The sequence below is a fragment of the Rhea pennata genome, chromosome 31 (genome assembly GCF_028389875.1).
Source record: "Rhea pennata isolate bPtePen1 chromosome 31, bPtePen1.pri, whole genome shotgun sequence".
NCBI lineage: Eukaryota > Metazoa > Chordata > Aves > Rheiformes > Rheidae > Rhea > Rhea pennata.
Window position 1 is genome coordinate 2,301,044 of NC_084693.1, and position 23,299 is coordinate 2,324,342.

Below are 23,299 nucleotides of genomic sequence, written 5' to 3' on the forward strand. Positions count from 1 at the left end.
CACTGCCCTTTGCTCGCTCTCTCATGTGCAAAATCATGCCCACTCTCCCCAATCTGGGGAAGAAGCCACTCCATCACCTGCCAGGGCTGGACAGCCCTTAAAAACTCCAAAAGGATGTGGGAGCGCGTGGGAAAAGCCATGGGGAAACGGGAAGATAGAGACACTCTGAGAGGAGAGGCTTTTAGGGACGTGGAGGGCTGCTTGCAACTGTACGAAGAGCTCCTCTGCCCTTCCCCTCCCCACCAGGAGCACATCAAACACCAAACGGCAGGAAAGCGTGGCAAAACCGTCGCGTCTCTGCTCTGCTCCGACACCCACAGAGCAACCGCCCGGGCCGGCGCCTCCGGCATGCAGGGGCCAGGATCGCCGGGGGAAGGAAGTTTCCACAATGCCTCTTTGTCCGCCGAAGCGAAACCCCTCGGCACGCTTTCTCGCCGCAGCCCCGGCAGCCCGGGCTTGGAGGATGCTCTCTGCTCCGCCCTGGCCGCTGGGAAAGGCTACGGTCACCGGAAAGGTCCCGGCGGCGCGAGGCAGAGGGGCTGCGGCCCGGCCTGCAACGTCAGGGACGCGGTCCAAAGGCCGCCGAAATAATTGCGGCGGCCGAGCCCCGGCTCCCACCTGGGGAGGTGACGTCAGCCCTGGCCAAGGCCTCGCGGTGACACCGTGACGTGACGTGACGACGGCGATACATGAGGCGTTGGCGCTCCGTCACCCACGGGATTCCCGTGCCATGAGGTTAAAAACTCTGTTTTTTTCACCCTGGTGCCAAACATGAGTGTGGAGAGGTGTAAAGCGACCGCTGGGTGGTTGCGGGAACCTGCTCACCCGATGGCTGAGCCTCTGGGACAGGCCAGCCCAGTGCATTGGGATAAAATTTGGGGGAGAAGATGCCAGATACGTGGAAAAAATGCTGGCGTTGCCCTGCAAAGCCCTTCGCGTGGGCCCATTTGCGCCCCGGGGAGTTGCGGAAAGGCACAAGGACCCGGAGAGGCGCCAACGCCACGGACCCATCGGCACCCAGCGCTTTCGGAGGCTCCTGCTCCCACAAACCCCATCAGGAAAAGACTTTTCTCCTCAAAGCAGATTCTGGGCAGTGGGAGCAACAACGCGGCGGTGCCAAGCGTTAAAGTACGCACACAAACATCGGCGCGGCGCATACTTGGCACAAGGCTGGGACACGGTGTCCCGGCCCGGCCCTTGTGACGGCACCCGGCCCTCGGGGCCCCGGAAGGAAAGGGGCCCCCGTGGCAGATCCGGTTTGGTGGGGGAAAACGGAAAGCTCCAGGGGGGAATTCGGGTGGATCCCAGTGGCAGCCCCCACCTCAGCTTCACAGAGGGGGTTTTAGAGCAGAAAAGTAAAAAAAAAAAACAAAACCCAACCTCCCACTGCGGCCCCCCCCCCTTTCCTCCTAACCCCCGACACTCTGTGGCGGCAAACGCCAGATTTTCTTCCCCACGGCTCAGCCTGACCCATAACCAGTGCAAAACCCTTATGGGGGCCGGGGGGCCACCTTGGCCCCGCGCGGCTCGGGGGGCACAGCGTGCGTCCCGGGCGAGTCGGTGCTCGGCTTTACGTCACCGGGCATTTTTTTCTTTTTTTTTTTTTTTTTAAACACGCAATCGCTCTTGCTGGTTCTCACGCGGTGCCTTAAAGAGCGCTTGCTTCCTTCTGCAGTGCGAACGCACTCGGCATTTCCTGAAGCCTGGGGAAAAAAAAAACACGGATCAAGGGCGGCCCGCTCCCCTCCGTCCTCGCTCGGCTCGGAGGCACGCCGCTGTGATGTTTGTATCCCCCCCTTCTTATTTTTATTTTTAAAAAAGCATAGCACACTAGAAGAGAGGAGAGATGAAGAACATGTAAAAAATTATATATATTTTTATATATATGATTCATATCTATTTACAACGCGGCTGGGACAGAGAGCAGAACGTCTTAAGGGGGTTTATACAGACACTGTCAGCACCCGACCGGGCCGCGCGGGAAGGACTGGGCCCGGCGCGGCTGGGAAGCAGGGAGGCCCCGATCCTGCCAACCCCCAGCTCCTCTTCCACTCCGCAGCGGGAAAACACGCTGGCCGGAGGCAGCGCCTCGCTCCGGGCTTTCGAAGCAGAACTCCTGCCTGTAACAGCAGCGCAGCGGCCGCCCCGAGCCACCCGCAACGTTCGAACGCGTCCGGGCCGAACACCCAGCAGGGAAGCGTTCCCTAAAAACATATCCCCCTCCTTCCTCGTACGCGCTTTGAAAGCCGGACCTGAAGCGTCCGAGGTTTAGAGGCGCTAGCAGCGCGGCGCCCCGCGCGCCCGGACCTTCGCCGGCCGTTCGACGCCTCGAGCCGAGGCCGTATCGCGGCCCTGCCGAGCCGCCGCCTGGCCCGCGCCGCGGGGCGGCGGGCGGCACGTGCGTGCAGCGCTGCTCTGCGGCCGCGGCGCCGCCCGGATCGCTTTTTTTTTTTTTTTTTCATGCCTGAAACGAAAGCAAAGGCAAGAGAAAAAAGGAGAGGAAAGAAAAGAAAAAGAAATCCAAGCCCTGGATGCAGTACGCTGTTAATACAGGTTTCGCTTTAATGCTCCTCTTCGCTCCCCTTGCCCGCGTTCCCCAGCTCCGGTGCTTTTCTTCTCTCCGGGGTGGATTTTTCCCACCTCTCCCCCTCCAGGGCAGCTCTGAGCAGCTCGCAGCCATCTCGCCCGCCCCAGCGAGAGCCCGGGCGTCCCGTGGGGGCTGCGACCGCCTGCTCGGCCGGTGGGACTCGCTGCGCCACCTCCGGCTCCCCGGGGACAGCGGAGGCTCGGGCAGGAGCCGCCTCTCTCCCCTGCCGCGGGCCAGAGGAAGCCCCGCGGGGCTGCAGCGGAGCCGAGCGAGCGGCCAGCGCCGCGTCGCAGGACCACGAGGAAGCGTTCGAAGTCCGAGCGGCTCCCGCAGCCGGCGGGGACCCCGGCGCGCGTCCCAGGCAGCTCAAGCCAGCAACGCGGCCGCATCGCACCCTACAAGTCCAGCTAACTCCTCGGCTCCAAAGCTCTCTACCCCACGCATCTATCTAGACCCCCAGACCACATCTCACACCTTTCGCCCTGGCAAACCTCTCCTCTGCGGACACCCAGCCCCTGAAGAGCGCTACGCGCCGCCACTCCGCGCTCCCACGCCGGTGCCGAGCAAAGAGCAAGCAACTCCCCCGAGCGGTTCCCTGCCCGTCCCGGGGCCGCTCGGCTTCCCCCGCGAGGAGGCAGCGCTTCGGCGGGCGGACGGTTTCAAACAGCACGCAAATTAAGGCGGCAAACGCGCTTGCCAAAGGAAAGGCCCCGACAAATCTGCCAAGAGTCTGCCCGCATATCCCGGGCCAGGGACCCAGCTCGCCCACTTCCTGTTTGCTTTTGGTGCGTGTTTGCTGTAAATACTTCAGATAACTATGTGGATTCTGGTGATCCCAGCCCTATGGTACAGTGAAGTTCAATCCATTTAACCAAAAGAAAGAAAGAAAATAGAAGGGGTGGGGAAGAGAGGGGAAAAAAAAAACCACCCCAAAACGCCTCTGAGTGCAGGTTACCCTGCCAGCTTGCTGGTTACAAGCGAGGATTTTCTCTGGGGGAGATCCTGAGGAGTGGGGATGTGGTCGCCGGTCACCAGGTTCTTGTCCGGCCCTGCGCTTGGCAGCTGCTTGTTCTTCATCTTCGCCTTGGCCATGTTGTAGTCCCCAGAATCGAAGTATTTTTGCTGAAAGAGGGAGAGGCGTTTCGGTTACTTTGACCCGAATCGCAGGGAACCCGCGGCCGAGAGGTCCGCGCTGGGACGGGGCGGACGGGCGCACGCCTGGCCGCGAGACGCGATCCTCTAAGGAGCTGCCGGGATCAAGACACAAAACTGGGTCACCAAACTGATGAGCAAGGGGGGAAAAAAAAAATCCAGGCAAGGGAGAACTGGCCTGATTTAAAGGACCTTCAGCACCTGCACGCAAGCCCTGAGGTGACTCAGACCTCCGCAGCTGAAGGAGGTTTGCCCGGGGCGCCAGGGAATACTTTGCTCCCTCCTCACCTCTTGTTCGCTCCTGCTTTGGGTGTTTGCAGCCTGCGAAATCCTGCTGCTCGACACAGCGCTCGCTGGGCCAAGGGTTTGTTTTGCTCTCCCCTCTGCTTAGCATAACAGGGATTTAATCCTGGCCCGGAGACCCCCGGACCAGGAGCACAAAGCAGACGCCGCCGCGTCAGCAGAAGCCTCCAGACAGAGGCTCAGCTACAGTAGCAAAACCCTGGGCCCTTTGCTGATACAATTTATTCCGCTTTGTGAGTGGGTGAGCCCGTGCGACAAAGGCAGGATTTTTCCTCCCCATGCCAAAGCCTCCGCTGGCACCCTCTGGATCCCGGAGCAACTCCTACCAGCCACAACCCTGCGGAGGAACGCTGGCGGAGACCTGCTCGCGGGCACCTCCCTGCTGCCAAGCACCACCCGCCTGCGGTTCGAAGGGCGTTTCGCTCGCCCGCTACGCGCGGATCGCTCCGGGACGCGGCTCGCCTTTACGGTGCGGCTTCTCCCCCCGCCCCCGACAGCGTAAAAGAGGCCGAATGCAAGTCGAGTTCGTGCCTGCGCCGGAGACGGGGCTTTGCTGCGCGCAAGAAGTGCCAAAGGGTCCGATCCTGCTCTTACGCGCCGTGCCGGACGAGCAAAGCCCCCAAGAACCCCGCTTCGGACCAAGAGTTCTTCCTTGATTCAGCGCCAAGGAACGAAGCAACCCTCACTTTTGTGCTTGCTTTGGGAGCTGGTACCTAAAACAATATTCCCAGCGCTTGTGTCAACAGCGAGAGGGAACGCACGCGGAGGCTGCTCTGGCAGAGGGGCCGGCTATAAATAAAAGCTGCAGGAGGAAGCCAGCAGCGTCAAGCGGGAGCCAGCGCGGCGGAGGAGAGACACCGTGCGTTCGGAGCCGGGGAGCGCACGCAAGCTGTTTCCAGCCCTTCTCAGAAGGGATTTCTGTTTTCTGTACCAGTCCACCTGGCAGGGGCCTTTCAAAGGAGAGCAGCCAACAGCGAGAACCAAAGCAGGCTCTTTGCAGAAAGAGATTTAATTACTTTTTCCCGAGGAGTGCGGTCAAAACGGCTGGCTTGGCAGCGCTTTGAACCTCAAGGCCGGCTTTTATACCGGAGTCAAAGCGATGGAGATGCAACTCTCCGACTTGCTGGAGTTTTCCATGTTCTTTGTACCAGCCCTCGAACTAGGCAATGCTCAGAGCAATGGGAAAAGCTCAGGCCCGCGGCATCCATGGTCCACTGAACCACGGCGGACGCAGGGAGGGGGATGCCTCTGTGTCACACACGCTAGTTTTGCCTCTAGGCATCAGAGTTTGAGCCCGATGGGTTAAAAGCATGAGGAACGGGGAGCCACTAGGGCGGATTTACAGAATAAAGTCACCCAAGAGGCAGCAGCTTTCGTTTCTGAGCAGGTTCAAGCCCTCCCTGGCTTGACCAAAGCGGCACTTGCGGCTTTGGGCTCGGGCCAGCTGGGTACCGCTTTGCAAGACACAGAGGCGCTAAGACAAACCTGGTCCCTCGCTTGGCTCAGAGGAAGCGCCTGCAGGTTTGTAACCCGCGGCACCGACAGGCTTTTTAGCCTGGGTAATTTTGGAGCGATTCCTCTGGGCTTGCCGGAGCTCGGCGTCTCCGTGCCGTCGAGGGAGGAGAGGACGCGGCCGAGGCGCCAAGAAAAAGGCTGAGAAATAAATACCCCTTTCTGCAGCCTCTTCATGAGGAAGTCCGACCCGCCGGGCTTCTGGCCCAGGTTGGGGTATTTGGCCTTCAGCTTCGCTTCTTCTGCTCTCTCGGGGATGACGGTTTCTTTCTCTTGCGTGTCCTGAAAAACAAGAGGTGCTTGAAAGCCCTTCAGCCCCATGGGAAAAACAACACAAAACAAAACACACCTGTGATCCTGTAACACGATACTTAGTGGCAAGTCCAAACCCTGGCGCCTCGCTTGTCAAGCGGAGACCCTCTCCCTCGGGGCTCCCTGGCGAAGCGACCGGCGCGCTGGCGTTCGGCTTTGCAAACCGGGCTTAAAACGGCCACGGCCAATCTCCGCTGGAAAAGTTTCTTCCCCTGCCAAGCGGCACAGCGGTGCCGACAGAAATCAACCCGGAGCAGCCCCGAACGGCGACGGATCAGGGCAGCGCGAAGCCGCATCGCACCCAGTTTCAGCCCGGCTGGCGCTGGGGGTGGTTGCAAAGAGGCAGAGATGGAAAAAACCCTCCTGTTCCAAAGCGGTTTATTAGGAGCGGCTGCTGGCGCAGGCAGCACAGCAGCATTTCAGCGCCCGCTTCTCAGCCAGGGGAATTTTGAGATGTTAAAGGGACCCAGCTCAGACCCGAGGAGCCTCGGGAGAGGAGCGAGAAGGGCCCCCCGCCTCCCAGCCCGACTGCCGGAGCGGCGGCAGGACAGAGGTCAGCGTCCGCTGCGCTGGTTTTTCGACACTCTCCCTCCCAGCCTGGATACAGATATTAAATAAATATCAGCTGAATAGCGGTGCCCAAAGGGGGCTCCCAAATCCGGGCGATCTGTCCCCCAGACCACCAGCCTCGCTGGGCAGCAGCGCGAGCAGGAAGACATCGCCGCTGGCCGCCTCCGAGCCGGCTGCCTGGCAAGGAGCTGCCGCGAGCAAGACGCTGCTTTGAGAGACGTAAGCAAGGAAGGTTTTTTTTCTTCCCCTCCTCTCGCTGTTCCCTTTCCAGCCAGGATGACGCTGGCTGACTCGGCACCGCCGGGGTCCGCTCCTGGCCGCGCCGCGTGCCGCCGCGCCGCGCTCCGGCCGGCCGCTCGCTTGTCTTCCCGGCGCGGAGGTGCCAAAAGCGACGGGTGCCTCGGGCTGCCCCGAAAACCGGCCACCGAAGCACGACTTCCCTTCGGTTAAGGGAAGGCGCCTGTGCCCGTCTGGCTGCCAGGACTCTGCCTTCCAGGCGGCCAAGAGCCGAGCGGGAGCCCGCGAGCCCCAGGGGCAGAGCCCGCCGGTCTGCCAGTCTCCCTTCGGTCATCTCCAGGGTCTAGGAGAGATTTAGAGCTCGAACCTGCGGGGTTTTAGGACGCAGAAGTTAACCTAGAGGCGCAGCCCTTCTGAACGCGACTGCAGCAACCTGTTTATCTGGGCAGCTGCGAGAGCGCGTCCGAAGGCCGCCAGGAAAAAGCTCCTGGTTTGCATCCCAAAAAGCCAGAGGCTGGATTTAAAGCAGAAGCCAAACTAACAGCAGGCTCCCGACTGTCACGAGCTCGTCCCTGTCCTGCCCTACGGCCCTGGGCGAAGCACGAGGCCTCTCCCGGTCGCTGCGGACGCAGAGCCGGTGTCCGGGCACTCCACCCTGGCGCGCGCAGACCTCCGAAGCCACGGGGCACCCGCAGCTCCGGCATCTCAGCAGAATCTCTCTAGAAAAAAAGAAAAAAAAAATCCCAGCAACGTCGTTTCCCAAAGATGATCTGTTCTCGTTCCTTGGGGCTCCATTTGCTCGCTGGGCTCCGGGGTCCAGAGCGTCTGGCCAGAAATAGAACGGCACAGGCTGTCTCGGGCAAGCTGGCTGCTCCTTAGCCTTGGGACATCAGCCGCTCCGGGACCCCTGCTCCAACTGCTCCGGGCTTCGACACCCTCCAAGCCTTTCCGGAGCTTTAGGGCCGCTCAGGGATTGGAACGAAACCGCTTTTCTCTCCGTCCAGGAGGCTGTCGGAAAGGCCGTCTGCCCCGTGCCGCGTCGCGGATGCGGTCTCGCTCGCGGGCGGCCGAGCCGGCACGGCACAGCGAGAAGCCGCCTTGCTCCCCTCCGACCCTAGCCACGCTCGCTACGTCTGCCCAACCCCGAGCTGCAGATCCATCGAGGGAGCCGGGTGCTTTTGCCATGTTTCTCCTTGTTATTCCAGCCTGCTCTGCAGGGCTCCTCGGGACACGGCAGGAAACGCTGAGGGATCAGAGTCCAGGTGAGGGTGGTGGGAGACGGGCAGGAACACGACTCGCCGGCGGCCAGCACGGGTGGGGAAACCGCAGGGCGTCCGCTCCATCGACGGAGGCGGACGGAGGCGAGGGAAGCTGCCGAAAGACTTGTCACGATCTTCTGGAGCCCCCGCGCGCCGCAGGGCTTAGCCCACGTGCGCTCTGAATTAGCACCGCTCTTTTTAACCTAACTCCATGACAGCTCCTGTCTCCAGAAATAAAAGCCGAGGCAGACGCACGTCACTCAGCCCGAGCCCGAGCCCTCGTTCGGGGCCGGCCGCACCGTGAAATTCAGTCCCAGCGCTCTACATCGGAGCCGATTCGAGGGGAGCCTTTGCCCCCTGCAGCCCTACCAGCCTCCGAACCTCCCTCAATTATTTATCTCCAAGTCTTTCCTTCCTGCCTGGCTCTAAATGCCGCTGTCCTGCCATTACACTGGCTTCTTCCTATCATTTCAGGGCCTTCACTTTACACCGGTACTTGGGCACAGCTCCGCTCCGGTGTCCGGCACTGGCAGCGAGGTCAGCAGCCCGTGCCGAGCGGGGATTACTAACCCCGGTTTGCAGATCTCCGCAGGCTGCCCACGGCGGCAGCCCGAGCAGGAGACGACTGCGCCTTTCTCCGAAGCGTGATGCGAGCTGCTATTCTAAAAATATATATATATTCACATATTTGTGCACATATATCTTCTTCCGTCACGCGCCCCTTGACAGCACAGGGCGTGGGAGGAGAGGGCCCACCGCCTCGCATGCCCGTAGCGCCGCTGCCTTCCTCGTGCCCGTGCCGCTGCCTGCGGTTGCTTTCCTGGGGAGGGGATCGTTTCTCCCTCTTTCCGACCCCTTTCCATCTTCCTGCACGGCTCCATCGCCACCCAGTAAATCCTGCCGCAGCTCCTGGCAGGTCTGAACCGTACCCGCGCGGCGTCCGTCGGCGGAAGCCTTTTGCGGGGACGGCTCCCACCGCGTGGCCCGGTCGGCACCGGGCGTGGAGGCAGGCGGCCCCCGTGGCTGCGGGGCCACGTCAGCTCCGGGTTGAGCACCTCTCTCCTGCGTGACGTGCCTGAGGAGGGGGAAAAAAAAGCTTCTCCTGCTCTGACGTTTGAGTGAGGAGCTGCTCTTGCTGCTGTTTAGGTCCCCACAGAGAGCAGCACCCAGCTGCTCCCACTGGGGCTTCACAGAGAAGGGATTTGATTTCCGAGGCAACTTCGCCAGCCTGGAAGGTTTCACCAACGCACCTGGCCCCCAGCGGGCCGCGCTGGGTGACCAAGAGCAGTTCAGATTCACATCTCGGGGCACGCAAAAGCCAACAGCCGCCAGAGCAGCCTCTAGCCACCTCCCAACCCCGCTGGCTAATGCTGCTCCCAGTCCCTGGGAGCTTTCCCCAGCTGGGATTTCGCTAGGACTTGACTGCTCGAGGTGCAGCCCGTGAGGACGAGCCTTCTCCCAACCTCAGCGCCGCAGGTGAGGCGCTTCTGAGCCGTCCCAGGTCAGGTTTCTCCTGCCCAAAGCCCCTTCCCTTGGGCTGCCATCCGGTTTGCGAGCCAAAGGGAAAAAAAGAGGAGTGAGAAAGACAACGCGCTTTGGCAAAGGGAGGCTTTAAATAAAAACGAGCTGAGCGGCCGCTCCGCTCACAACACCGTGGGCACCGCGCTGACAAGTCGGTGGCTCCGGGGAGCTGCGCGCCGTGTTGCCAAGACGCCCTAAACAAAAGGCAGGACGAGAATATCCGTGCGGGGAAAGGAGGTGGGACGAGCTGAAGTCACGGCTCGTCACCTCCCCCTCCGCTCAGCCCCCCACGCCAACCCCAGAGCGACCGGCTCACGCGGGTTACGCTGCGACCCCTTCGCCCACGCAAGCCGCGGGCGCCGCCACGGCCCAGACGAGCCGGATACACCCTGTGCGTCCCATCCAGCCGGGCTGGATTTTGAGGCGGGGAGCAAACCCTTTCCCCATCATCCTGAAAGCCTCTCGCATGCGAGTCCTGTGTTTTACCTCTACCCACACAAGGCTGAGCTCATCCCTCGTGGAGGGAAGTTGACAGCAGGGTCAAGTCATGCAGCTGAGATCAAGGGAGGTTATTTATAGTTTAAAACCAGGCCTGCCGCTTTTACCACTGGGGCAGGCACCCCAGGCTCTGAACTGCTGTTTGGGTCCTTAAATCCGAGCGAGGCTCGTTACGAGTCCCTCTGTGTCCACGCAATCAGCCTTTGCTGACGTGACAACCCGTAAAAACAGCAAGAAAGAGTTTCTGTCCTTTCTGAGGGCACCAGTATCACCACCTGCCTCCGGCCCCGACGTCCAGAGAGCTGCAGAGCACGTAGTCTCAATTTTTAACCCCCAGTGGCACAGGCAGACTCTCCGCTAGCTAAAGTTTGCCCGACCACTTACTAACGACAACCCGTACGTGGAAACGTACCTCTGTCTGTAACATACTCACCCGATTCCCATCTGCCCTTTGGTTTAATTCTTATTAACTCATACGGGCTGGTGGGAAACGTGGCCGATGCCACCACAATTAACTAGCTGCGGTGACGCAGTAACTAAGCGGGCGCTAAGACGTGCCAGTGTATTTGGCCTCCGAGGAAAAGGTGGAGTGCCCAAAGGGACTGATCGCAAGCCCGGAGATATTCCCTGCAGAGGGAAAAGGCTCCGGCGGCCGCGCAGAGCGAAGCCCCGTCGCTCTCCAAGACGAGCCCGAGCAGGGGCAGCCTCCCGCAGGCGCGCCAAGCGCCCTGACCCGGAGCGCTCCGCGTCACGCGGAGAGACGCTCTCGCGTCGCGGTGCACAGCGGGAATCGGCTGCCCAGGGAAGACGGGCGGTGGCCAAAGCTCCACCAGGTCAAACCTCAACGGCAGCTCGGCCCCTCCGCGAGCGACGGGGATCGACGCCCGCGGTTCGGGCAGCGCCGCCCGGCAGCCACGGAGCTCGCGCTTCGCCCGACACGAAAGGCGGCCGCCGCTCACCGCCGCGAGCCCGTAGCCGGCCGCCCGCTCGCGTGCCCCAGCCCGACTCGCCGTGGGGCGGGAAGCCGGGCCTGGGGGTGGTGGTGGTGATGGGGGGCAGCCGGGGCCACCCGGCGGGATCCACCACGTGTCTCCCCACCCCAAATCCCTCCTAGCCCCAGCCCCGGCCTACTCCCAGCCCTGGCAGCTGGCTCCCGCCTCCCTCCGCGCCGCCCGTACACCCACTGCCCGCAGCCCCCGGCCCCCCTCCCATCCCAGCGCCCCCAGTACCCCGCAAGCCCCATCCACACCCCAGTGCTCCCCCCCCACCCCCTCGCTCCAGGGCTCTCCCCTCATCCCCCCCACTATCCCACAAGCCCCCCACCCCCCAAACCGCCCCCCACTCCCCTCACCCCATATCACCCTCCCGCTCCCACAAGCCCCCCAGCACCCCACAAGCCCCCCCGCAACCCTCCCACACCGCCACTATCCCACAAGCCCCCACGCCACGCCACCCCCTGGCTATCCCACAAGCCCCCACGCCCAGTGCCCCCCCCCACACTCCCACTATCCCACAAGCCCCCACGCACCCCCCCCACTTACGCTGCAATCGAGCCCTATCTACCCTACCAACAAGCGCTCCCGGAAGTCCAGCCCACACCAGGCCCAAAGCCAATGAGAAAGCGGTATTAGCCGTCACGACGAGCGCACCAGCCAATCAGCGCACGGCTCGGTCGGGAGCGACGAGGTGCGGGGCCAATGAGAGCGCGGGCGGCTGGCGCCCAGGCGCGCTGCCTCACCTGCTTCTCCTCGCCGGTCTCCTCGGCGCGGGCGCCGGTACCGAGCTGGTCCGCCATGGCGGCGGCGGCGGCGGCTGTTACGGTGGCGGGCGGGCCTTACGCGCCGCTCCTCGCTCCCTCCGCACCGCCTGTCACTTTCACTGTGGAGCCAAAATGGCCGCCGCCGCCCCCCTAACGTCTCCGCTCGCCGACGGACAAGCACGGAGCCCAATGGGAGCAGGGAGGAGGCTGGGATGACATCATACCTGGCCAATCAACGCCTGCGGGAGGCTGGGAAAGGGGCGGGGCGAAGGGGCGTCCCGGCCGGCGCGCCAACGGGCCAATAGGAAGTGAGAGGGGAGCACGGGAGGCAGAGAGGGTGGGGTCTCGGATTTGATTGACAGCGAGAGGCACCAATAGGCAGCAGGACTGGGCCCGGAGACCCAATGGGCGCAGGCAGCGTGCGGGGGGCGGTGCCGCGGCTGCAGCCGGGGCGAGGGCGCCCCCTGCCGGGCGGGGGCGGGGCCGCAGCCCTGACTATTCCCCCTCCCATTGGCACCCTGAGCCCGTTCATCCTGGAGCCTACTGATGGCCAGCCTCGGGTTTTGGCACTGCCGGGGCACCAGGAGCCTTGGGGTTCCCCCCGCCTCGGGCCAGGTAAAACCCTTTCTAAACACCGGGGAAGAAATCGCCATGCATGGGGACCCCTCTGCGGGCAGGGCGGCCGTGTCCGTCTGCCCGGCACCTGTTCACTCTGGAGCCTACTGAGGGCCACACGGCGGGGTGAGCAGCTGAGGAGGGGAAACTCTTTGGTAGCATTAATGCAAGAGAGACAAAGCGAGGTAGCTGTTTTCTGCCATCAGCAGACCCCTCCCCCCAAAAAGATAATAATACCAACAAGCCCCCCCAGACGGCAGCGGCGGCACCTTGCGGAGGCCGAGCTCTGGCGGGCAACAGCGAGCTGCAGCTCCGTGGCGGGGCAGCGTGGGAGACGGCGAGCACCGGGCACCCCTCCCCACCCGCCACCCCCACTGCTCGCGGCACTTGCAGGCTGCAGGGGCAAGAGGGGCGCGGGCAGCGGCCGGCCCGGCCTTCCTCCCCTTCCCTCCTCCTCCTCCTCCCTAGACGCCGGTGCCGCTGCCGGGGGCTCGGGGCAGCGAGGAGGGGAAGGAGGGATGCAAGGAATAGGAGGAGGGATGCAGGGAAGGGAAGAAGGATGCCGGGAAGGGACGCGCCGCAGGGAAGAAGGGCTGCACCGGCTTCGGAGGCGCCGGCGGGCGAGGGGAGGGCAGCTGTGGCCCCGCGTCCCCCCCCCGCTGCCGCCGCCGCGCCAGGCAGGGACCGCGGGGCGGCCGGGAGCTTCCTGCGCCCCGCGAACCCCAATGTGGGGTGGCCTAGGGCGGCCGTTCCGCTGGGGAGAAAAGGCCCCCAAACCTAAAATAAAAATGCAAACCAAACCTGCGCCTTTGGGGGCAATTGTCCCAGATTTGGTTAAAAAAAAATAACAAAAAGAGGAAAAATCTTGCTCATTGAAAAGGCTGCTGAAAGGCTTCAAGGTCCCCAGGGCCCCCCAAAGCGCTCAGAGCCCCCTGAGATACCCAGGGAGCCTCAGGAGGTGCTCAGGGCCCCCCCGGCCAGGGTGGGGGGGGGAGGACCCCCGGCTCCACGGGGTCCCCGTCCCAAGGCGGTCGGCGGTGTCCTGGCGGCTCCCTGGCCCGCAGCGGGTGACCGGTGCCCGCCCTGGGCGGCTGCAAACAGCCCCGCAGAAACACCCTCGCCGCGTACAGCCGGACGCCGGGCTGCAGCGGGATCGGTGCAACAGCGGAGCGGAAACGCCCCCGGGTCCAGCCCCGAGCCTTCGGCCTCGGCGCCGCCTCTGCTCCGGCCGTTCCCGATCCGGTCTTTTTTCCCCCCCTTCTTTCTTGCAGGTCTGCGATGGATTCCCAGCGGCTGCCTCCGGCCGGAGCAGAGCTGCGTCATTCCCCCGAGGGCGCCGGCTGCACGCGGGGGCAGGCGCGCGCCCGTGCACGGACGGACAGACGGACGCAGGCGCACGCGGGTGGACGTGCCCACACTCAGGGATGGCCGGACACACGCACGCAGCTGGACGTGCAAACGGGTGGGCGCTCGCAGGGGCGCGCACGCGTGTGGACGGACAGGCGGACGCGGAGGCGGTATCCAGAGGGGCCGGGAGAGTGGCCGGGGCCACGCGTGCAAACGCAGAATCCTTTTATTACAAAGAGCAGTTGGACCCACAGCGGCTACCGACTACGAATTTCAATGCCCGAGGCTCCCCCAGGGTGCAGCGAAATACCTTAACGCTCCCCAAAGGAGATTGAAGTTAGAGAGGAGAAGGGGGGAAATAAAGGTAATAAATCACAGTTTAACTTTTCCTAAAGTGACTTAGTGGGGGAAGGAGGGCGCCGGGACGCGTTTCTCCACCGATGCCGATGAAGATCCAAAAGGTTTCGGCTTTCCCCAGCAGCAAACGCTCGGGACCAGGGAAATGCCTGTAACATCCACGCAGCCGGGAAATATCCGGGAAATTCCTTCTCCGGGCCGGCGTTAGAGACACCCTCAGTGCTTGAAACGCTCTGGCTCGGGGCACCCCTCCTGGCAGAGCTATCTACGTACGTGAGAGCATTTAGCTCTCTCCGAGTTGGAAAAGCAAAAGTCAAGGAAAAAAAAAAAAAGGCGGCAGCTGCTTCGCACAGATCGGCAGCGAGGTCTCGGCTTCTCCGGCCGGCAAGGAAGGAGGCCGAGCAAGCGTCACCCTCGCGGCGAGGCCCCCGAAAGAGCAGCAAAACCTTAGCGTCCCCGCACAAAAGGCGGCGACGGAGCCAGCCCGAGCGCGGGGCCGGCGCGACTCCTCCGCAGGCCCGGCCTCCAGCACGCCTCGGCCCCCCCCTTTTCCCCGTGGTTTGGAGCCCTGGACTGGTTTGGATGCCACGTGCAAAGCCAGGGCCACACTCGCACTCATCCTCCCAGCCCCTGCCAAGGGAAGGCGAGGGGAAAGAGCTAAACCCACAACAGTGCAGAGCCCACCCGGCGCTCCAGGAAATTCCTGGCCTCGTGTTGAGAGGGTGAAGCTCTGCTGTCCAGTTTGTGGGGTTCTCGGGGGGCTTTAAGACTTATTGAAGGCCGCCAGGACGGCCCAGATCATCTCCGCGCCTTTGGCTTTGGGAGCTTCCACCTCAGGGTCCAAATCCAGGAGGTCCTTGGACCGGTTCATAGCCAAGTCGTACTTGTCATCTGTCAGGCTGGCAAAAACGTTCTCCAGAACGTCCGAGGAGTGGGCCAGCACCAGGAGAGCCAAAGTCCTGCGATCCATGCGCTGGGGGTCGTTCACCCAGCGCTCCAGCATGCTTTCCTGGAGCTTCTTGACCAAGCGCTGCTTCTCGGTGGCGTTGCTGACGGGGTGGGTGGTCATGTCGAAAAGCAGAAAGTTCTGCTTCTCCGTGGTGAGGATGCCTTTCTCCACCAGGTTCTTGGCTATGCGTTCACGCACATTCCTCAACTGGTACTGCAATTTGAAAGGGTTCCAGGTTTCCCCTGTGGGAGAATTGACCCGATTTGACCCTGGCGCAGGTAGAGCCTTGCTCTTTACCCCACCCACAAGCTGTTCTGCAGCCCCAACACCCTGATTCCAGCCCAGGACGATCCATGTCTGCAAAGCCACAAGTCCCTCCTGCAGAAATCCTTTTCCAGCCTCTTCCTCCTCTCAGCCACTATGATTTGCTCTTCCCTGCTATTGCTGCCCTGCTTCCCCATAACTCCAGCTCCATCAGCCCCCATTGGCAAAGCTCCCAGCAACTGCAAGGTGCAGCAGCCCGAGGTAGCTCCCTTTGGAAAGCCCCTTCTACCCAGGACCTCTGGGCCTGAGATTCATTAAAGGCTCATTGTTAAAAAGTAGACAACGAAGAGCAAGGTCCAGGCTTCATCTGAGTTCCCAGCAAATAAAACCTAGAAAACCTTTCCCCATCCCCACGTTCAGCCTTCCCCTGTCCTGCCCTCAGGTCAGGTGTTCTGCTCGTCTCTGGTCAAGTGGGAGCATGGCCAAGTCACAGAGAGGAGATAGGCCTCAGGGACAGGTCCAGAGAGACCTGGAGAGCCCACATCCCTAACTGGGCCTACCAGTGAGCAGCTCTATCCAGGTCTGCACCGTTTCTGCAGACTCTGTAGCCTTGATGTGTCGGAGGGTCTCATCCAGCAAGACATCACCAGTTGGAGCATCTGACTTTAAGAGCACCTAGAAAGATACATTGAAAACACGGGGTCAGACTAGGACACAGAGCTGCCGCTTCCCTTCCAGAAGATCACCAAGAGCCCCAGGATTCCACACCGCTTCCACAAAGCGCACTAAAACCAGACCCAAGCGGGAGTGGATGGAGCCTGGGCTGCAATCAGTGCAATTGCAGTTACACAGCTGCCACCCAAAGGCCTGTAAGGCACCACCACGCCCCAGGGAAAGGGCTGGTACTTAGAGCCGGCCTGAACACAAAGCAGGGCTCGAAAGAAGCCACCTCAAGTGACTTTGGATCAGAAAGGTGGCTGAGTGGCCAGGAAATCTGCCCAGGAGGCTTCAAACCGCAGCCCCATCACACAGAGGGTCTGGGGCAGGGCAAGGCACTCTGCTGTTACTTTTCCTCCCGATCCCAGCTCAGACTAAGGCGAAGGACAGTTCCTGCGGTACCTTTACCTTCCTGTCCAGCAACCTCTTCTTTCTCATGGTGAGGGGCTCCAGCTGGATCCGGCCTCGCAGCGCCAGTTCAATGAGGATGCCGCCTCGCAGGCCTGAAGAGATGCAGTCATTCCAGAAAGACGTGTAGCCCTGGGGGAGAGGGATGATGAGGGGAGGAAACACAGACGAGTGGATGTGCCAGCGCTGGTGCTGCTGGGCTCAGCTGCCCACCCCTCTGAATCTGGTCCATCTGCTGAATGGATTCGTGTCCTTCCTAAGCCTAGATAGCAACATCAAAGAGAGAAAAGGCCTTTCCCCAAGCGGTGAGAAGGATTTGACAGTCTGCAGGGTAAGGTGGTACCCTGCAACGAATCCCCCCCTTCCCACCCTGAGGCTCAAATCCTCCTCATAAACATTGAGCAATTCAGCCCATGCACTTCGTGTTGTGCTTCCAGCCTCCCAGCGCTTCCCTTTGCAGGGCAGCCCAGGCGGGAGCCTGAGCGTTCAGGCAGGCAGCTTTGCCGAAAACTGCATCTCAAAATAAATAAATAAATAAAATCTCATCAGGCTTGAGCAAAAACGAGAAAAATAAAGCCTCTTTCACCTGCAAAATTCCTCGCAGCAGAACATGGCTGCTGCCCCAGGGTTAAGGAGTGCTGGATTGTAACAGAATGGATGCACGTTTTGCTCCATCCTGCTCCTCACGACCTGCACGTCTCCCTGTGTGTACGTAGACATGCACACGGGAAGCGGAAGGCGAAACCTGCTCTTCTTCTTGGCCTCTGCTCACTAAAGGGTCGATTCTGCCCCCCGCGACAAATCAAATCTCTTGGGAATCTGCCAGCATATGCCTCCTTTCTTTCCTCCCTGCGCTCAGCTGGAGGTGGCTCAGCAGCTGGCACGAGCAGCATCCAAGGAGCAGGAACTTTCTTGTAAGGTCAGCTTTCCCAGATTTTTTTTATCCCAGATAATGAGGCAGCTTAAGAAAACACAAAAGCCCCCACCAATTCCAGGCATGCCGTGAGAATGATTTGCAGTACCAAGATAAGGCTCCTCAGGCCTGTAGAAAGAGTTCTCCCAGCTGTCCGCAGCTTCCTCCTAAGCCCAAGGTGTGCAAACCGGGGCAGAAGCGCACAGCTCCCATTAAGGGGCAGACGAGCCCTTTCCCAGATTCCACTTCGATTAATTACATCCCCCTTGCTTAAATCTGCCCTGCAGATTTCTGCAAGTGAAAACAGGATATTTAGCTGAGGATGAATGATCTGTGCTCGGCAATGCTGTGGACTGGAAAATACGCGCCAGGTCTTCTGGAAATGGGCAGATTTGGCTTGAGAGTTCAGTGGTCAGTGAGCTAGATCCTACACAAGAAAGCCACGCGGTTTGGGGATTTCGATTAGATTCACTCCGACTTAAACCAGCACGTCCCACATCCGGCCCCGCGCACCGTTTTCTCAGCCCTGCACGGGAAGAACGGCTGCTGTATGAATCTCCTCAGCTCTAAAAAGAGCCATCACTCAGTGTGAACGCCTATCATCTCGATTCCGGCATCACAAGCTCTCCAGCGGCCGGTCCTGAGGGTGCACGTGATGCAAACGCCTGAGGATCGCAACAGTCTTCACCCTGGCACGAATGCTCAAGTCCTGACCCTGAGAAGCGCAAGCACCGCACTCTTTCTGGCATTTGGCAGAGCAACAAGAATGTGCAGAGGTCTGGAAAACATGACCTACGAGGAATGATTGAGTGAATCGGAGTTCTCAGTCTAGGAAAGAGAAGACTAAGGGAGAATATCATTAAAAGGTTCAAACGTGTAAAAGGCAGCTGCAAAAAAAGAATATTCAGCTCTGCACTTGCACTGTGGATTAGACAGAGTCCTGGGCCAACACTGTGGCCGAGGAGATTCAGCCTAGCACCAATTAAAACAAACTCCAAAGACAGCAAAGCTTGGGGACAGTTTGCAGTGGGGCAGGGAAAGGAAGCCCGTATCACTTGACATTTAAGAACAAATTCAACAAATCCTGTTTCTCAGGAGAGAGCTGGTCATGGGTTTGAAGCAATGGGACAACCTAGGCAACCTCTCGAGTTCCCGTCTTCCACCTTTATCTTCTCATTAGAACAACGCCTAGTTGTTGCAGCCTGGTGAGCGTTTTATTGTGGCAGGCCCTGTGCAAACACAGGAGAGTCCTCAAATTTCAAGCAAAATGGACAAAAGGGAGGGCTGGAGGGAGCAGCGGAGCTGGAAACAGAACGCTTGTGTTCAAGGTGAGCCCGACTGAGGGGCGAATGAAGCAGGACGCGGACTCACCACGTACTTATTTACAACGGGACACCAATGCGCCAGAAACACTACGGCTTGTTCACGGTTGTCGCTCCCTTTTTGTTCATCTTTTTCCCTCGTAGGAGCAGGGAAAAGGAGAGAAAGGGTAGATTTAAAAGTTACTGGGAGACTAAAGTCAAAGCAATCCAGCAAGTCTCCTTCGCTAAAGAAACAAAGTTAAGAACATGCAGTTCTCTTAAACAGAAGTTTTTACAGCCCACAAGGATAAACTCTTGTCCCCAAAGCAGCTGTTCATACAGTGTGTTTTGACACCGGATTGCTCAGCTTGTTTAACACAGAGAACCATAAAAGAAATTAAAATCTTTATTTGCTTTCTTCACTTCCTTGTTAAGAAAGACAAAGAAACCCTTCATCCTTGCCCTGTTACGACCTGCTAAGTTCTGCCCACAGGAGACGCACTGTTTTTTAACACAAGACCTCTAGAAAGAAATTCTCCAGAAAAGGATTTGGAGATTACCAAAGGTTGCAATTTACTCGACTGCAGGGAACATCCCCCCGGAAAGTTTTAAGAGGCTCCGAAATCAAAAAAGTTGAAAGCTCTTGGGTTAATTTCAGCTTCTGAAATCAGACTGGTTACAAATGCCAGGCTGGTGTTCAGCCAGTTTTCCCCAGATGGAGAGACTGGCACTTAAAATAATGAAATCACACTGTGAGCTCACTGGATTTGGCTAAAATTTTCTACTTTATCCAATCATCGAACCACACATCAACGACAGAGCTGGGAAAACCTGATGTCTGGGATCCCAGCTCCATGCCAGGCTTTTGCTACTTCTGGTTTTACCGTCTTTGTGAGGGAGGAATGAGGAAGGACAGATAGAGAAAAAAAAAAAAAAAAAAAGGCGAAAAGTTTTTTTCTGATCCATTGTGTTCTCCTATCTTCCAGGTGATTAGAGAACTGCTCCTAGCTGTTTGTAAGGAATGCTTTCTGGGTGGGACAAGCCTGCAAAGGAGGTAGCAAACAGCCACCACCTCCGAGGAGAAAAAAATGCAGAGTGGAACAGGGCTGCTTCTCCAGTAATCCAGCCGTCCCGAGAAACCAGGCGCTCTGTGTGCGCCGCGCCTGGCTAAGTTGTGCGTCCAGCAGTGGTGTATCAAACATTAACTCAGCAGACAATGCCACCTCCCCACAGGAGAACCAAGCCAGAAGAAAAAAAAAGGCTGAAAAAACAGCCTGAATGCCCCATTTTTGAGAGAGGGCAGCAACATTTGTCAATCCTGACATCGACACAATCGTAAAGGGAGGATTTTTGAAAGAACATGACCCTACCTTCTCCAACAGGTGAATATGAGTTTTGATTTACAGATCCTTGGCTGAAGCTCTGGCTTGCTGGGTTATAGTCTAGTTAAACTAAGCAGACAGAAAGCCAGGCACCTGACTTTACTCCAGAGACCCCAGTCTCGTCCTAGAGCAGTGGGATACTGAGGAGGATGGATTGAGAGCCTGCATGCCTGGGTTCTCACCTCTCTTCTGAGAAGGCAACGAGCAACCATGCAGAAACACATACTAACCAAACCAGGAACGCTCAGTGTTGTCCAGGAAGAGAGCAGACACCATGCCACGCTCCCAAGCTGCTGCTATTTGCTCCAAAATTATTTGCATGATGTTCTCCTTACAGCCTTGCTCTCCTGTTACTTCCTATTCCGCTCCGTGAGTCCTAGATCTTATCTAGGCTTGTTAAACAGGGCAGCTACAAGCCTGTCACTTATGCAACCACATCACAGCTTTAACAGCTGCAACGTTTCCTTTCCTCGGGGTGGAAAGATGGGCCCATCTGAACTGGAGCTGAAAAACCTGTGTTTAAAGTTCTCCTCTGCTATTATCATCCTGAGAAATACCCTGGGTAACTGGTTAGCTTCTTTGCCTCTACTTCCCATCAGTTTGACAGGAATAACAGCATCACTTTCCCCCAAAGAGATCAAGAAGATACATGCATTAAGCGCATGAAGCGCACAGAGCCAAGTGATGGCAGAACTTGGTGCAAGATAGTCTTTTCCTTTCTCAACGGCTTGCTCCAGGCAGACTTGAGCAATGCATTGCTACCAGCAGATAAGCTCAAAGCAGCTCAGTCTGCTCACAGGCCCATTTCAGCAGAGAACACGCTGTCTCTGAAAATAAACAGCTGGGAAGTTCATATACTGCTGTCCAGGAAAGCTGTCAAACCGGCACACATCAGGGGAGGTAAGTGCCCCTTTTTCCCCAGTGCCTGGAGCTGCAAGATGCCGTTCCTCCCTGGCGAAGGACGTGGTCACTTGAAAATAGACATTGCTCCTACCTCCCTTATCATTTCCACATTCAAACTTATCCTGCACCTGCTTTGAACTTCTGGTCCAGCTGCATTCTTTCGTCTTGTCTCTTCTCTCAAAACCTGCTCCAGATGTTTCTCACATCAATTTTTAGAAAAGTGTAAACAGTGCTCAGAAGGCCTTTGCGTTTCACCTGCTGGTTTCAGATAAGAAAGCTTATGTGGGTTTGGGAAGAGGACATTTGCCATCTGACACGTAAGGTACGGCTTCTTTTACCCTAGCTCTTTGGCTCTGACAAAGAACAAACACACCTTTACTCTGCAAACAGCAGTAAAGCAGTACTGTATCACATCTCTCCTCTCCAGTTGTCCCCGTGGCAGAGGTGATGGGACAATACTCACAAGGTCCTCCTCAACTGCTCCTGCACACAGCTGGGTTTCAGCTGCAGACGAAGGTGGTTTCAGCTTAGCAGGCTGACTTGGTGCTGAACTGGATTTGGAGGAACGCACATAATCCCTTCTGCTGCATACTGAGAACCTCATCTCCAGAGACACCAAGACAGCGCTTCCACTGCTACATGGGTGACAGGGCCAGTGAGAAGCACCTTACCTCCTTGTCCTTCAGCCCCAGAAGCAGCACCTCTTCCATGAGGGTGAGGCGGATATCTTTGGAGTCATTGGCGTCTTCATCGTTGAGATCTCTGTCCGCAGCCGTGTCTTCCTCGCTGTCAGGCTTCTTGTCCGAGCTCTTCCCTCGTCCTCGATGCGTGAGCGTTGTCATCCTCGCCTCTGACTAGGAGCACAGGGAAGCAAAGTCTGCACCAGGTCTGAACACAACTCGCTACCACAGTGTGACGCCTTAAGAGCTGAGACCCAGACTCCAAGGAGGGATGCGCGAGGCTGAGGGAACCCTGCCCTTTTTACCCAGGAATTTTCAGCTCACCCCTCCCAGGATGGCTGTACAAGAGTCACTGCTAGGGAGTGGTTGCCTGTAACTTAGCGACACGTTTAAAGAGACGATTGCACCTTCACAGAGGTAACAAGGAACTTGAGTCACAGCAAAGTCACTCAACCAAAGGGACCTCCTGGGCGCGCACACGACGGCGAAGAGGTTAAGGCTCGGGCTCTCCCGGATGCCGGACGCTCGGCAGAACCCCAGGGCAATGATGGAAGAACGCCCTTGTTTCGGCTGAGCTTTTTCTCATTTTCCCTCCTATATAACTTAGCCGCTTGCAGCCGATACTTACCTGCGTAAGAAGGGTAAGGAGCTGCCCCTTTTGTTTTCAAACTCCCAGGCTGCTAACCCAAAACCTTTCACGAGCACTTTAAATCCCCAGCTCTCTCTCTGCCACATCCTCCACCTGACCCCCGGTCCCCAACCACCCTACGCTGCAGGGGCAGCTCAGAGTCCCGTTAAAAAGGCACCGTAAGCCAGGAAAGGAGCTGGATTTAAGCATTACAAGGGCAGCAGGCTGTGGGGGGCGGGTGGGAGTATTTCCTGCAGCCTCTTTCCACACTCCAGGAATAGATTAAAAGCCCGGAAAGACGCATCCACCTCATCTCTCCCTCCAGCACAAAACCTCCGCGCAGCAATAATTAGATTTGACAACTTTTCCCCCCGCTGAGAGACGCAAACAGCAAGGCTGAGATGGGCCAGCAGCCTCCCTCCGCCTCCTCCCCGGTAGAGTTTCAGCCCCGGAGAAACGCAACCCGGAATAACAAATCGCCCGGTTCAGCCAGCCTCACCCGTGCTCGGCAGGTCCTCCTCCCCCTTTCTCTGAGGCTCCTGCAAGCAAACTTCGGAGCAGGGGAGGGAAAAAGCTTCCTGGGTGAGCGGGGCAGGGGAGGGAGCAGCCCAGCAGCTTCCTGGCCTCCCGGTAACACAGCTCGGTGCACCGCTCCAGCAAATGGGAGCCTCCAAGGCCAGGGAGCCTCCAATGAGTGCGGCCAGCAGGCCGCGGCAGCACGGGAAGCAGAGGGTGGGATTTCTCCTCCTCCTCCTCCTCTTCTCCGGGAGCAAGGCACTGGGGTGTGGAGCAGTGTGGCAGGGCCCTGGGGCTTGGGTTGCTGTCCCCCGCCTTGGGGGACAAGGGGCTGGCCCTGCTTCCTCCCTGCTTCCCCACGCCACCGCGCCGGGCAGAGGGTGCCCAAGCCCCTCGTCCCTGGTGCAAATCATGCAACATGTTTTTTTCCACACACACCTGGAAGAGAGCAAAACCACGGTGTCGGTCAGGCAGGGCTCGGTGGGAGATTTCCGCCTGCAAACAGCGGCTTGAAGCAGGAAAAGGGGAGTCCTTGGCTGTAAAAGCGAATAAATACATTCATAAATAGTTGCAAAGGAAATCTTGTTAGATCAGACTGCGAAACTGGCA

The 23,299-nt window shown here is 58.9% G+C and overlaps 2 protein-coding genes across 4 annotated transcripts; both read right to left on the bottom strand.

Moving 5' to 3' along the window:
- Positions 1-1,858: 1,858 nt before the first annotated feature.
- On the bottom strand, positions 1,859-11,855 carry ENSA (endosulfine alpha). The gene is made up of 3 exons (XM_062597738.1): positions 11,690-11,855; positions 5,711-5,836; positions 1,859-3,709 (listed from the first exon to the last, which is right to left on the bottom strand). The coding sequence occupies exons 1-3, from the start codon at positions 11,744-11,746 to the stop codon at positions 3,539-3,541; spliced, it is 354 nt and encodes a 117-aa protein (XP_062453722.1). The 5' UTR covers positions 11,747-11,855; the 3' UTR covers positions 1,859-3,538.
- A 2,025-nt stretch (positions 11,856-13,880) lies between these two features.
- GOLPH3L (golgi phosphoprotein 3 like) lies at positions 13,881-22,798 on the bottom strand. 3 transcript variants are annotated; one of them, XM_062597901.1, is made up of 5 exons: positions 22,674-22,798; positions 21,538-21,720; positions 16,368-16,499; positions 15,803-15,917; positions 13,881-15,220 (listed from the first exon to the last, which is right to left on the bottom strand). In XM_062597901.1, exons 2-5 carry the CDS (start codon positions 21,706-21,708, stop codon positions 14,793-14,795), a joined length of 846 nt encoding a protein of 281 aa, XP_062453885.1. In that variant the 5' UTR covers positions 21,709-21,720; positions 22,674-22,798; the 3' UTR covers positions 13,881-14,792. The 3 variants fall into 3 exon arrangements, with proteins under 3 accessions (XP_062453885.1, XP_062453883.1, XP_062453884.1); XM_062597899.1 differs by having other exon boundaries at positions 16,362-16,499; XM_062597900.1 differs by lacking the exon at positions 22,674-22,798 and adding an exon at positions 22,175-22,480 and having other exon boundaries at positions 16,362-16,499.
- Between the last annotated feature and the right edge of the window lie 501 nt (positions 22,799-23,299).

Excerpts from the sequence above, each read along its gene's own strand:
- ENSA (XM_062597738.1), bottom strand. The coding sequence starts at position 11,746 with ATGGCGGACCAGCTCGGTACCGGCGCCCGCGCCGAGGAGACCGGCGAG. Across the intron at positions 5,837-11,689 it reads AGACCGGCGAGGAGAAGCAG|GACACGCAAGAGAAAGAAAC; the intron begins GTGAGGCAGCGC and ends CTTGTTTTTCAG. Across the intron at positions 3,710-5,710 it reads TGAAGAGGCTGCAGAAAGGG|CAAAAATACTTCGATTCTGG; the intron begins GTATTTATTTCT and ends TCCCTCTTTCAG.
- GOLPH3L (XM_062597899.1), bottom strand. The coding sequence starts at position 21,708 with ATGACAACGCTCACGCATCGAGGACGAGGGAAGAGCTCGGACAAGAAG. Across the intron at positions 16,500-21,537 it reads TGGGGCTGAAGGACAAGGAG|GGCTACACGTCTTTCTGGAA; the intron begins GTAAGGTGCTTC and ends CCTCTCCCCCAG. Across the intron at positions 15,918-16,361 it reads TGCTGGACAGGAAGGTAAAG|GTGCTCTTAAAGTCAGATGC; the intron begins GTACCGCAGGAA and ends GTATCTTTCTAG.